The sequence below is a fragment of the Hirundo rustica genome, chromosome 5 (genome assembly GCF_015227805.2).
Source record: "Hirundo rustica isolate bHirRus1 chromosome 5, bHirRus1.pri.v3, whole genome shotgun sequence".
Taxonomy (NCBI): Eukaryota; Metazoa; Chordata; class Aves; order Passeriformes; family Hirundinidae; genus Hirundo; species Hirundo rustica.
Window position 1 is genome coordinate 45,915,432 of NC_053454.1, and position 14,701 is coordinate 45,930,132.

Genomic DNA, 14,701 nt, shown 5'->3' on the forward strand with positions numbered 1-14,701 from the left:
CATGTAACCTGCACGGACACTGTGTAACAATATCTTTTTAAAAGCTAAACACTTTTTTCTGTTTGATTACTAAATTTAATTACATCTTTTAAATTTTTTAATTTGAATAATTACATTCTTTCTAGTAATTTTCACTTTATTTGCAGTTCTGTAGTTAACTGCTACAGAATCCTTTCACTGGGCCAAGATCTGAGTCAGTTCTTGTCTTCATCTCAACTTCTTTAACCCCATTCTTACCACAGATCGTTAGTATAAACTCTCAAAATCTGTTCCCTAGGTTGATGTTATTTCACTTCATGTCATTTTTAACCATTCTCTTTCCTTATTAAAAGCTTCTTTTCCATTTATTTTAGAAATAAATGCCTAAACAATAGCCTCCCAAGATCATAAAAATCCTCTAAACCCACCTAACCATCTCTTGAATTATTACCATCCTCATCTTCTACTCCACTGAAACCATATGCTTTAATGAGCTTCCACTTAGTAAATCTGAGGCAATTGTGTCTCTTTCTCTGTGATCTCCTTCTTGCAACTGACACAGCTCATCTCTAACTCCTACACTGTCTTCTCAGTGTCTTAATGTTTCAAGCTGTTTCAACACCCCAGACCTTCTCTCTGTTAGTGTCTTTACAGAACTGGTTTCTGCTCCACAAGGCTAACTATGCAAGTTCCTGTGTTTAGCTCCTATGCATTTTTGTCTGCATGTGATGTGGACACACTTTTCTGGAAAAGAATTGCTGTGCCGAAATGATTCAGATTATTTTACTTGTAATTCTAGTTACAACATTTTTAATACTATTTTCAAAAGATTAACTTCTGATGGTTAAAGCTCTCAGAGAAAGACTGTTCTCCATGTAAATATGTATGTCTCTAATGCAATCTAAGTTTAAGAAATCCAATTCTTTAACTATAATTTCCACTTCACTTTCAGAACTGCGGCTTCTCTTGTTTTACTGGCTGTCCCATCTGACAGTTAATTTACATTCCCAATTTTGTATCCATATCCTACAGCTGCGAGAGTTTTTTAATAAACACTTAAGACTACTTTCAGTTACCTGTTTGTCTTAGTCTTTTATTGATCTTTCCTTGCAGCCCAGATGCTTTCTCTTCTAGAAAAAACATAAAACCATTTTAAAATATCACACATGGAATCAGGGTACGACTCCATGTTTGAGGGTTGGAAGGGACCTTATAGATCATCTAGTTCAGATTCTCCTGCCATGGGCAAATAAATCTGCTTTTCTCAAAGCCCCTTCAAAGCTGGCCTTGAACAAGGGATGGGGCATCCACATCTCTGGGCAACCTGTGCTAGCAACTCATTACCCATATAGTAAAGAATTTCTTCCTAACATATAACCTAAATCTACTCATGGTCTATTTAAAACTGTTCTCCCTTATCCCATCACTACATGCACTTGCAGAAAGTTTCTCTCCAGCTGTCTTGTAGGTCCTTTTTCTTGGCTCCTCTATCACCTGGAGAATGAATTTCTCATTAATATATTCCAAGAACTCTCTGGAATGCTTATGCCCTGCTGTGTTGTCCCTCCAACAGGGCAGCTGAAGTCCCCCATGAAGATCAGGGCTTCATGTGAAAGTGAGGCTGCTCCCATCTGTCTACAGAAGCCCTCATTCATTTGTTTTTCCTGGTGGAGTGGCCTATAGCAGTCCCTCACTTTAATGTCACCTGTCCTTGTCTCCCTTTGATGCTGACCCTTAAGCTCTTGGTCAGCAGCTCATCCATTTGGAGGTCCACCTCCATGTAGAGGAATTACATAGATGAAGCCATTGGAAAATATTTTCCAGTCCATAAAGTTGCATTTTCTTATTTTTATTTAAGTATTAAAGTTTAGGTATCTCTTAATGCAAATTCAAGATATAATTTTATATTAAATGAACATGGTATTCTGAAAATGAAAAAGGGAATCAAATTCAATTCTTGCTTGTATAAATAACATCATCTTAGTCTAAGAAATACTGAGGTGCTCAGAATTTCAAAATATTAAAGTTTCAGTAAAGCATTTTTTTTATCTAAGCTACTGTCATCTTTCTCTACAGCTTTAGCAGCTATTTTTTAAACAGTAGATAAAGAGGAGATCAGTTATGTATAATTTGACATAATTTGGAATTTTTAGTACATCAACCCATCTAAAAATCTGGATTAAATAAAGTTAGCCACCCTTATGACATTTGTCTGGGTTTTTTTTTCCTTTTTTTTGAATACCACATCCCATCAATATAAAGATTCCAGATAGAATTTCACGCCTTACTGGAAAAACCCATCCATGTCTGATTTTCCAGCTTTGGCCAATCTCCTTTCCTTCTTTTTTCACTGTTTGCTGGTTTTAAGCATTTAAACAATAAATAACCAGTTTCTACTATTTCTGTAAAGACCCAAAGTGTACTCCAGAATTAATCAAGCATGATACATTTTCTTTTTCTCACTGTCTATTCATCATCTCACAGTCTAATTCAAGCAAAGATTTTACAGGGTTTTCATTGTTTGTGGAGTTTCTTAAGGGGCGAGAATGGTGCAGAATAAGGGCTGGCCATGGTTTGTTGGCTTTTTTTGAGGTTTATTCCCCTCCTCCATTTACATACAATTTTTTTTTTTATTTGCCAGTGTACCTCAGCCACAAGTTCATTTTAACAGTACAACCCAGATTTGGTCTGCAGAAAGTTTTAAATTTTTCCACATAGGAGGGAGTGATTTTGGCTGGGTGTTGCTTGGGCTAGTGACACAAATCTTAATTTTGAGATGCCCCTTTTGACATTTATTAGAGAAAAAAAATCAGTGCTGGTAGAGCACCTGGAAGAAACTGCTTCTTCCAGCTGCAAAAGTAAAATACCTGTATGTTGTCAAACAATTTATTTCAGAGAGATTACATTATTTTATTACTAAAGATGACAGGCAATAATTTAACCTTATTTTTGGCTATATTTCAACTAAGAGTTAAGTCTACAGCAGATTGCTTAGTAACAAGGCAGATAGAAATGGAAAGGCATAGTGGATTAGCCCAATTTAGGAAGTAAGACTGACATACATTGAACCAGGCTTGTGAAAAATACTTTCATTTACTATATAATAGCAATTCTGTTTCTAGCAATCTCTCCTGAAGTAGAAAAGAACTTTCAACAGCTCAGCCATGTGACCTGAAAGCTCACAATACACTAATTAAAAGATTTAAATCAATTTAAGTTATATCAAATCACAATCCTTAAAATAACAACAAAGATTAAAAATGCCAGTATGTTTTTTGTTGTTGTTTCTTCCCAACAAGCCCTCTTACACCAAACACACTGCTAGGAGATACAGATTATCAAGTTAAAATTTTAAAAATACCTGAAATTAATAAAGACAACAATGATTTCAAAAAGAAAAATGTTAAATATGGGATGCTCTGAGAATAAAAACCTATTTTAGATTCAGGCAAAATTATAAAAAAAACTTGAATGGAGTATTAAACTCACTCCTTCACAGAATGTAATTTTATCCCCAACTTTTTCAAACCTCCTCACAAAAAGGAATTGTAATTTGGGAAACTGATGAAAGTATTTGAATATTTAAAATATCTAAATCCACATACCTGTCTATCTGCGGAGTCTTTCAAAATTTTTATCTTCTTTTCTGTACAGGTTGCATCTAAGTCTGAAAAGCTAGTTTAGAGCCATTACTTTTGAAAAACATAACTTTTATTTTTATTTATACATACAGGGTTGTCATCAATAACACAAAGCTTTCATAGGTAGGAGAAAATATACTTCATAAAAAAATCACTAAGAATATGAAGCCATCTTGAGCAAATTGCTGCTAACAATAGAACTGCCAAAGAGATTCTGGCATAAAACCACGGGGCAATGGGCATAATATAAAGATAATGTTATTCCTCCTGTATTTCCAAAATACTGCAAGCACCGTTCATTGATCTTATTAAAGGTTAGATTTTGCTGAAATGGGACTAATTGTCAGCTGTATTCAACTTTAGAGAGAAAACTTCAGTCTGTTATACCAAATACCAGAGCTTAAATCAAAATATGCAAAATCCACTCAAAAGAAGATTTATCTGCATGACCATTTCCGCGCCCCCCCCCCCCCCCCCCCCATTTTTTTTCCTCCTGGCCATTTTTCTGAAAGTCCAGTTACAATATAGTGCAACATGGGAGAATTGTTCCAACAGTAGCATCCAAGGCTGAGTGTCACTGTCTCGTCCCAGTTACACCAGCTTTACAGCACGTGCTGCACAGCAGTGAGCTGCCTTCCTGGGTGAAAAAATGACAGCAGCTGGACTGCTGTCACAAAACAACCAATGAGCTGCAATTAATGTCCTTTTATTTCCCTTTTAATCCCAGGAAAGATAAAGCTACAAACAGGCTGGGTTTTTCATAGTTAATGTCAAGTATATAGGGGTATTAAAGCCTTATGATACAGCACTTCTTGAGAATTCCTAGTGTAAAGATGTATAGTGCACTTCTAATTACCAAAGTTTAGAGAAATGCAGAAGGTAAAAACAGACCAGATGTGGAACACAGCCAGTATTACTTAAAGGCCATTAAGTAAAAACTGTACCGCCACCGTGCCAAGGAAATGGCAGGGTCTCTTCATATGGACTTCTTGCACCATGATTCATGTTCGTGTTGATTATTCAAGGTTTCAGCATGTAATATTTTTGTTTCCACATTCTTGTAATGCTAGGAACAAACACCTTTCACCTGCTACTTCTCTTCTACACTGACTTCATTAGACTGATCGGAGCTGAGAAAACAGTAAACCCAGCCTGGACTGCAAAAATGAGAGGGAAACAAAATATCATTAAATGACACCAGAAAAGCTCAATTTAGGAGAGAGCCTTTCTTTCTAGATAGTCCACCTATTATATAATCTCTTTTTGCTTTCCAAAGCAAAAAACGTGCATGAAATAGCTACAGACACGTAACTTAATTCAAGTGTTTCATGGGCTTGTTCTGAAAAGCAAGGATATACTCCCAAAAGAGCATCCATCTGACAAATATCAACCACCTGGCTGTGTTCTACAATGCTATTACTATTTAATGACGTATTTTCAGAAAATGTATTATACAATTTTCCAGAGTCATTTATGAATGCTTTCTAAATACAAGAAAAGTGCTGTATAAACTCCTACTGGAGCTTGATGCCACAATGAAACAAACTTTGCCTGGAGTACAGGAACACAAATATTTATCTTTAGTCAATTTTTAAAAACATTGCTCTTGAAATAACCTGGCAAGGACCTCTGTTTTGATGTAACTAGCAGCACAGAATATGAAATCCTCACATCACTGAAAAGAAATAAATATTTATAGGCTAATATAGATATTCTGCAGCAATAACCATTTTAAGCATTTTTCTTCAATAAGCTGAGATTTGAAATCTACCATTACAAGGTAGTGGAAGACAAAAGTACAACCTTCAGAATATCTCTGCTGGTTACTCCTGCATTGTTTGCACGCAAGGGATATTGAGGTTGGCTAACATGTACTGCTGCACGGGCTGCAGCACTGACAACGCACTGGAATGGGAGTCCAGTGTGTCTATTTAGTCCACTCATTTCTCATCATTCCCTTTGAACAGCTGTACCATCAGTGCATGAACTGATTTAAAATATCCACATCATATCAGTATTTACAGACTTTTGTACACTTACTCCAGACCAGACCATGAGAGGCCACCTATGGAGCTATTTAAAACAGCATTCCTATACGGTAAAATAGGAAATAAGCAATGAGGTTAAAGTCAGGTGATCTTTGTATTACATTGGGAAGAACATAGGGAGACATTGCAATAAATTAAGTATACGGTATATAAAAAATAATATAGTTAATACTGGATGAGCAGCCTTTTTAACTTATCTACCTCATCTATTGAAATTGCAAAACTGAATATCTGCATTCTATCTGCATGCAGCCTGGACTTGAGAATTAAGGCTGCCTGAACCTTTGAGGGCAAGACAAAGTAAATACTAAATGACAGTATCACCTAATGTCTAGTAAGATGCCAGCACACTTTTACCTCATAAAAAAAAAAAAAAAAGGCAAGAGATTACAGTTAATTAAAATCAGAATACTTTTCAAATTCCTAAAGTCACAGTGCCAATGAAAGGAACTATTTTTTAGCTATGCCAAAGAGGCCAAAACTCATTTGTAGGGCTTCAGATAACCTGGTGTAAGGCTTAGAAATTTTTTCATTGCTTTCCTTAAAGGAAAACAACGATTCTAGACCAAATCCCTAAAATTAAATATTCAAGTTAGTAGGAAAAACATTTTTTAATATAAGATCTAGGATAAAAGCCTAAGTATTGTCAGGGTTAAGGACGCGCTAGCTAAATCTGATGATTTATTTTATCAAGAATAAAATATCCTTGGAGAAGATGTTCAATCTAACACCCAGTCTCTCCTGGAAACTAATTCTCATTTGTAAACTTCACACGTGACTACAGATGCGTAAACTTCAGATGTGATTAATTTGTGATTACCTAACAAAACCCAAAAAATTATGGAAACTCTAAAAAACTTTAGATGTTAGGAAATATCTTTAAAGCATTTTGTTTAAAATGCGATATGGAATTTTTTCTTTGTAAGCAACAACCACAGAGCTTTTTCATCTCCATCAATTTAATCTATTATTATACTTCTCTTGAAGCACTGGATATTATCTACTAATGAAACAATTTGTTAGTGTAAGGACACAGTGTCAGAAAGACAGAATACAGTAGCTCCTTTCACACTGCCGAATTACATGCTGTTTCTGAGAAAAATGGGTTTATCAAGAGCACACACTTTTTTCTGTTAACAAAGACTCAGTTGTTAATGATGGCTGAGCATTCTTCTGCTCAAAGTTTTAATGAAGAATGCTAAACAAATTAATCTGTTTTCAGCATTACGAAGTCACTCCATCTCACAGTTTTACCTCTGCGCTGTACTAATGCAGTCCAAGGATTTTTGTACTTCAGCAGGAGCAGCACAAAATACTTCATCCAAGAAAGAGTGGGTAAACTGATAGTGACATTTTAAGATTATTATTTTATCTCCAAATATGTATGAAGGAAAAGACAGGAGGGTTAAGGACTAGGAAAGGAAGATTTCATTATGATCTTAAAACTCATAATGCACTGTTGCAAGGAAAGATATGCAACAGTCATATTATTACATTTTTTTTCCTGGGTATGTTACATCTATGTCCAAGAGCCTGGAATTTGAAGAACCCTTCAGTGCTTAACTGGAAAATCTGACTTAACATTATCTATTCTATCCCCAGCTGGAGACACCCAACACTTTTTTGCTTACTCAAAACCCTGCTATGTTGTCTTGTCACAATGCAGAGCACTCTTACCCTCTGCTGCACCAGGTATTACTGGTTTATGCTGCTTAGGGTTTGCTACCATTTTGCTTTTACATCATACAAAATACTAGAATTGTTGTAGGTTACATTCTGTAATACATACTTTAGTCAAAACAAATAAATACTGGTTTGTGTTACAATACATTACTTTATTCCCAGGAGCTAGAATTGAATGGAACAATGAAAGATTAATTTAATGCTTTATTCAGTTCTTACCTGAGAAGAGTATGTGTGACCATCTGATCCACAAACAGGATTGGTATAAACTACTGGACACTGCTTGCAGTTTGATGAAATGGGACCACCCCTCCACTGTTTATGGCCTAAACCAGCCTCTTTCATACTGTAAGTAAACAAAAAGTATGTAATTCTGATAAGCAGCAGTAAAAATAGAACATATTCAGGGCATTTTAATGAGCCTTTAAAAACAGTAAGCCATACATAATTTGAACCATAACATTTTTTTTCTACATAAAGGGCTGCTAATGTCTTTGGCATAAAGTTCTTCACCTTTGTACTTTACTCTCCGTCATGATACTTGATGCCTGCATATTATTTCACTTTCTAAGACATACGAGTAGAAAAAGATGATTAAGATGATGCTTTGAGGACTGTTACACTTATTGATCAGTGAAAGATGTTTGATTTACATGGCACTTACTCTTTTTGTTATTAAACAGTATGAACAGAACTACTGTATCAACACTGGTATTTTATGAGGCAACATTTAGGTTTTGGAGAACAGTACCATAAATACTTCTATAAAAACAGGGAGGTGGTCCTACTGTTTGCCACACTGTGAACACTGTCTTTCACTGTTTGCAATTTGCAAAATTCAGTCAACACTCAATATAAAAGTTCAAAGGGAAAAAAAAAAGTTAGTCCACTGGAGCACAGAATCAACCTACACAAGTATATATGTGTATCCTCATATAAATATATATAGAGCCAGATGGATTACTTAAAACTTAGGAAAAGGCTATATACTGGGTCAGACTAAAAATCTAAAGTTACTAGTGCTTCTTCACAATAATTCTACAGTTTTCACTTTGTGGTATACAGCCACCATCATCAGACAGACTTTTTCTCTGTAGCTTTTTTATTCATTAATTTTTTCAATTTTTTTTCCAACTATGAAAGCATTTAGCAGCCACTGTACCCTAAAACAGCTCATTTATGCCCTAAAATATATGAAAAAGTTACTTCTTGCATTTAAATTTAAAATTAAACAATAATGCATGATTTTTATACTAGTTTTTTTCTTCTTGTAATCTTAATGAGGAACCTGAAACTGATTACACTTAGAATACAGTTTATATCTTATCAGGACACGCACAAATGTTCAAACTTATCAAGCCTCAAATCAAATATTCTTAACTGGAGCAGAACTCTCTCAGAATTCTTTCAACTACAGAAAATCAAGAACTATTTTGATAGTAATGAATCCCTGTTTGAGAAGAACTTGTCTGGAGTAATAAAAAGGAACATGAGAAAAACTCCTCATCCTCTGGGTTTTACCATGAGCAGAGCAAAAGGCTAAAAGCACACACTTAACAGTAAACTGTTGATGACAAAAAAAGCAAAAGCCCATTTCCAAGCCATGCTAATGTTTGTACACTGAATAATTTTAGCTGTAAACATGGTCTTTTAGATGAAAAAAAAAAAACACACACCAAACCAAATATCACAGAAGTTTACATTCAGGTTATGCTGTGTAATGAAATTTTGAACTGCATAGATTTTTTACAGTGTAAACAGGAACCTGAGATGCTGTACACAGAAACTGTTGGTTATTGGCTTAAAAAAAGCCAGAAATAGCTTTAGTTATATGTAGAATAAGTAATAAATTAGCAATACAGGAAGATTTTATGCCCACCAGGAAGTACTAAAAGGAAACAATTCAAACATACTGCCTTAATTAACAAGTAACAATCCTTTCTGGTAAGTTGCATAATTTGAAGGCAAAGCAAAACCCATCTCATTTCTATTATAGTAAAAAGAACCTGAACTGTATCTTTGCTTATGTACAATATGTAGTAATAATCAGACTACTGCTGCTCCTCTCACCTGACTGAGAATTTTTCAATCATTCACATGAGTTCCAGCATCATTAGATTATATAGATGGCTGCATCTTTCTCTAACTTCTTATTACTTTACAGCTCACAATTATCCAGAAGTGCTCCAGTAGCCTGAGGCTACTGACAGGATCAGCACCCCAACTACCAACCTGATGCAATTTTTGTTGATCAGAGATGCAGTAACTTTCAAATGCAGTACAAATCAACTGCAAAAGAGAGGAGCTCAACAGAGAGAAGCTCATTGGCATCAGCAAAAACCAGACTGGAAGTAGAATTTGTGAGACACACAGAGGGACTTGCTGTAGATGCCTACAATATATCAAAGAAAGGACTAGTGGTGCATTGTGTTTTAGTACATATGCACCCTTGTGCATGCCCTTGATGATGGCAAGCAAAAACAGAGAAAGGAAAAAACCCTCCCTTTTAGATGGAGAGAAGTAAAATCACCTGAAGGAAAAGAAAAGAGATGTCTCAGAGAAAAAAAATCACAAGGATGATGGAAACTAGAACAAGCTCAGAACATAGAAATTGCAGTTCTGTAATGAGTGGACAGGTATGAAGAAAACTGAAAATATTTGATATAGTCAGATAAATTACCTTCCTCAACTAACCTCTGCTTTGTTAGGTTTTTAAATGCAAATTGTCCCAGGGCACTCACTTCAGCTGAAGAGCATCAAATTTCCTTTTTGACACAGAACTCCTCTGACACCTTCAACAGATCACTGTTACCAAGATTGGCTTCTGTATAACTAACAGTATTTTTGTAAAACAACAGATTGATCTGTATTTTTCCAAAATTGCGATGAAAGGCACAATGATAAAGAAATTATAAAAAAATGATACTTTGAAAGTATCAATCCAGAGACCTGGTCATGGGAATGGTTTGTATGGATATGTATTCAGAAGCTTTAGTACAATGATGCTGAAAGTAGACTGTATTATCAAAGCCACTGAACTTTTTGACTGTCAGTCACTGACAGACGAATACAAAAAGTCAATTAAAAATATTTTTAACGCTAGTTATGGTACCTTCAAGCATTTAATAAAATATCTGAATAATGCATTTTACTTACGTACTCAAACCATTCCTTTCAACACCATTTGACAGCATCAGATTTGTTTCTGTTGACTATTTCTTTGTAATCAGGTGTTGGAGTTGTGTTTTTTACAGCTAGGCAATGATCACACATACAAACTATTGACATGGAAATAACTGAGAAACTACTGTGATTATAAAAATTATCTTGAGATAGGATCATTGATGCATGTCAACAATATCCTGAAATAGGCACAAAACTATAACACATATAATTAGTTAATACTTATGTGAGCTATGTAGATGAAGCACTACATATTACCATTTTAAAATGTTATGACATGGAAAAATTGCAAACAAGGCAGTTATTTCACTTTAGTAAATCGCTTGTTTCTTTCCTGTATTGTAATTCAATATGCAAGAAGAAGACCCATATCACTGCAGCTAATACCAATTTTGTCATTTAATTTTGAAGTTCTACTGCAATCACTACAAATGTTCTTGCCTTGTTCGTATGCTGTCACATCAAATATATGATGCCATGAGAAAGTCGATCTCTTCCACCTAAAATTTCCTGAAAAGGCTTTGGTACCTGTATTGTATTAAAATAACTTACTGAATGCAAGCTCTGCCTTATCTGATACTGTTGACACCTAAAGGGTAAAATTAAATATATGGCTTAATTTACAAGCTGTGCTTCTGATTGCATTAATTTGCATACACCAAACTGTGCACGCCTGCCTAGGAACATAATTAGCCAATCTGCCCAATTACTCTAGCCTATGTACCTGTTTGCATACATAAACTCACCTTCCTGTATACACAGTGATTGTGCCTGCAAATACTTTGAGAATGCTTAATGCAACCCGTTCAAAATTTAGCTTCGAGCAACTCTTTGGCAACATGACTTATTTAATAATATCTATAAAATGCATGAGTGCCCAATTCAATTGGAAAATGGTATTTTATAGCTAGATTTGATAATCTTCAAACACATCTTTTCAAATACACACTGATCGGAAGAAGCCTGAGTTACTAAAAACTAATCTCTGAGAGAACTCTTGTAATTCTTCTCTGATAACTACATTTGCATCTTTAGGAGATTTTAGAGTGATTCCAATTTAGAGAGTCTGCCTGATTACATTTTGCCATGGCCTTTGGGGGGACACAATCAGGCTGTGTCAGATTAACATTATCAGAAAAACCACTTGTATCATAAATCTAAATTGCTTTCTATAAAGTTGCCTGAATTTCCTTCGAAGTTGCCTTTTCACGTAGAAGCCTCTTGAAAGAAAACGACAGTTGTCAATATACTGCTAAGATTTTCTTTCAAATGTCAAAACATCACAATTCATTACTGCCAGCATTTTGGAATATATTATTTTCACTTGATTCTTTACTTTGCATTATTTCTAACAAACAGAAGAAAAATCCATCTGATTAACAAATAAAAACTGAATTAAACTGAGATAAATAGAAGAAAAATTAGTAGGATTAATGTGGGAATCAAAATAAAATATATTTTAGCAACTCATAAATTAACATTGTTGGTAAGACATTTGTATTTATTGATAACCAATCTTAGTGTAGATTGAATGAGTTAGCAAGTGTACTATTTTAATAACTCAAAAAAACAAAGACTGCACTCCAACACAGAAATCATATAATGTTCTAGGTTTGAAGGAACTTTAAAGATCATTTCATACCATGGGCAGGGACACCTTACCTTAACACCAGGTTACTCAGAGCCCCATCCAGCCTGGCCTTGAAGATTGCCAGGGATGGAGCATCCATAAGTGCTCAGGGCAACATTTTTCAGTGCCTCATTACCCTCACAGGGAAGAATTCTTTGCTATCTAATATCTAATCTAAACCTACTATTTTTCAGTCCTATCACTAAATGCCCTTGTAAAAAGTCCCTCTCCAGGTCTCTTGCAGGCCCCCTTTAGGGGGTACTACAAGGTCTCCCCAGAGCCTTCTCCTGAATGGGCCGAACAACCCCCATCTCTCTCAGCCTGTCTCTACTGGAGAGGCGCTCCAGCTCTCTGAGTATCTTTGCAGCTCTCTGAATCTGCTCCATCCCATCCACGTCCTTCTTATGTTGGAGGCATCACAGCTAGATGCAGCACTCCACGTGGGGTCTAAAAAGAATGGAATGGAGGGGGGAAATCACCTCCCTCAACTACAGGCCATGCTGCTCGGGATGAGCCCAGGTCATGGCTGGATTTGCACATGGCCGGGTCATGCCCAGCATCCCCAAGTCCTTCTGGGCAGGGCTGCTCTCAATCTGTCCAGCCCCCAGCCTGTGTTGATATCACCCCAACCCAGGTGCAACACCTCACACTTGGCCTTGTTAAATCTCATGAGATTCCATTCAGATGGAACTTCCTGTCCAATATTATTTATGGATATGCCTCCTACAGATCTGACTTAGCTCCATGCATTTCCTATATATGTAACTCAAAATGGACATATACATATAGCTGAAGCAGATTTTGCTTAGTAAATGCCAGAGATGTGGAAAGCAACTATGTATATAATAGACCTCATTTTCTGGCACAGAAACCATGCACTCAGATTTTTCTGAAGACAGGTGCAAGCTGACCCTTAACCTGTAATAACCTATTAAAATATCTGTTTAAATTAGCAGATCAATAAAATTACCTCAACAGAGACTAGTGAGACAAATTTGCATAAACAATACCTAGATAAAAAGACTATTAAACAAATTTGCTGTATGACTTCTGTGAATTTTTCTCCTTTTACTTCTACCTATTCTACAAATCCCACTTGGAAGTCCTGAACTACAGATGCTGTCAAAACTTTAGATTCACCCACTAAAGGTAAGAGTTCAGCATAAACTATATTCTCACTGTCTCTAAGAAATCTAAGCATGCTGGTCAATGAAGCAGCAAAGCACACTCCATCACCCCACAAGTTCAGACCATAAGAATAGGGAAGGATGGCATTTATTTCCCAGTTAACTCACAGCTAAGTGCCTAGCCTTTCTCCTAAGGACTGAGGTTTTAATACAGCATGGATGAATAACCTTGGCACACACTACTGAGGAAACTACTAAATTGTGAGGAAGGACTATCAGAAATTAGGTAGTGTGGAACCATGCAATGTAAGAAAGGTAAAACTGCAGACAGAATAAAGATCGTTGAACAAGGTTGGACAGGAGCAGAAGGGAAACCAGCCACAAATATGAAAAGTTATAAAATCATAAAACAAAAACAGACAGAAGTTTAAACAACACCGAGGACCAGTCCATTTCAATGAGTCATGGAAGTCAACACATTATACTTGGAACTGCCTGGCCAACAAAGACCCACTGCATACCTGGAAAGACGTGGAGAGCATCATCAGTACAGTCTAACAGCAAATTAATCCCAGCTAAATACCGTGTCCATTGGGCAATAATTATATACTTTTAGGTAGCATGTATTCCGCCTACAGAGCCTTTTTTCTCTGTAAAACTACTTGAATAAAGTGGTCCAGAGAGCAAAGATTACAATGATAGTTTCACAAGGAAACCTTGGATGAAGCAGGTGTTCACACCTGGCAGAATGACCCACATATCACAGGATGGCTAATTTGGCTCTTCAGCACAGCTATTTTGGCCTCCAGCACAGGAGCTGGAGAACAGTAAAGTTACAGGGAAAGGTCTTTCAATTATTTTGAAACTGTATGAAAATGTATCATTATTTAAATGATAAAGTTGCTTACTTTACTAGATACTGTTTCCAAATACCAGATCATACAAAATTACAGTTAACTTCATAATTTTTAAGCTTATCAACTCACCTACTGTTTTTCCTAATTCAAGTTTTTAGAGGACTTCCTGTACTTCACGTAAGAACTAAACATGACTCCTTTCAGCAGATATATGCACTTTTACTCATTCAACAGACGGCAAGAAACTAAGGATCTGCTAACTTAAAGTTACGTAAGTGTTACTAAAAAAAAAAAAAAAAAAAAAAGAGGCTTTATTTTAATCTATAAAAACTTAAACATTCCATCACATATCTCACTAATAATCAACAGTTAATTTTTTCACAATACAAACTGATAGAAATAAAGTTGTAAAGATTTGAATAGCTTCAGTGACTACATGGGATGCTCACAGTTTTAAGTCATTTCAGAACTGAACCCTCAAAAATTTAATACACATTTTAGTTGATATAACATGTACGCAATACTACAAAAGAAATTGAGATTCATACACACA

The 14,701-nt window shown here is 35.7% G+C and overlaps 1 protein-coding gene across 3 annotated transcripts in view; it reads right to left on the reverse strand.

Moving 5' to 3' along the window:
* The window catches only part of SPOCK3 (SPARC (osteonectin), cwcv and kazal like domains proteoglycan 3), a 167,321-nt gene that overhangs the window by 59,390 nt on the left and 93,230 nt on the right, over positions 1-14,701 (reverse strand). For 2 of the 3 annotated variants that reach the window (XM_040065473.1, XM_040065475.1), the window contains one exon: positions 7,571-7,697. The exons of the other annotated variant lie outside the window; for it this stretch is intronic. In XM_040065473.1, the coding sequence (XP_039921407.1) occupies positions 7,571-7,697 (127 nt within the window). The remainder of the gene's footprint in view (positions 1-7,570; positions 7,698-14,701) is intronic. 3 annotated transcript variants of the gene reach the window in all.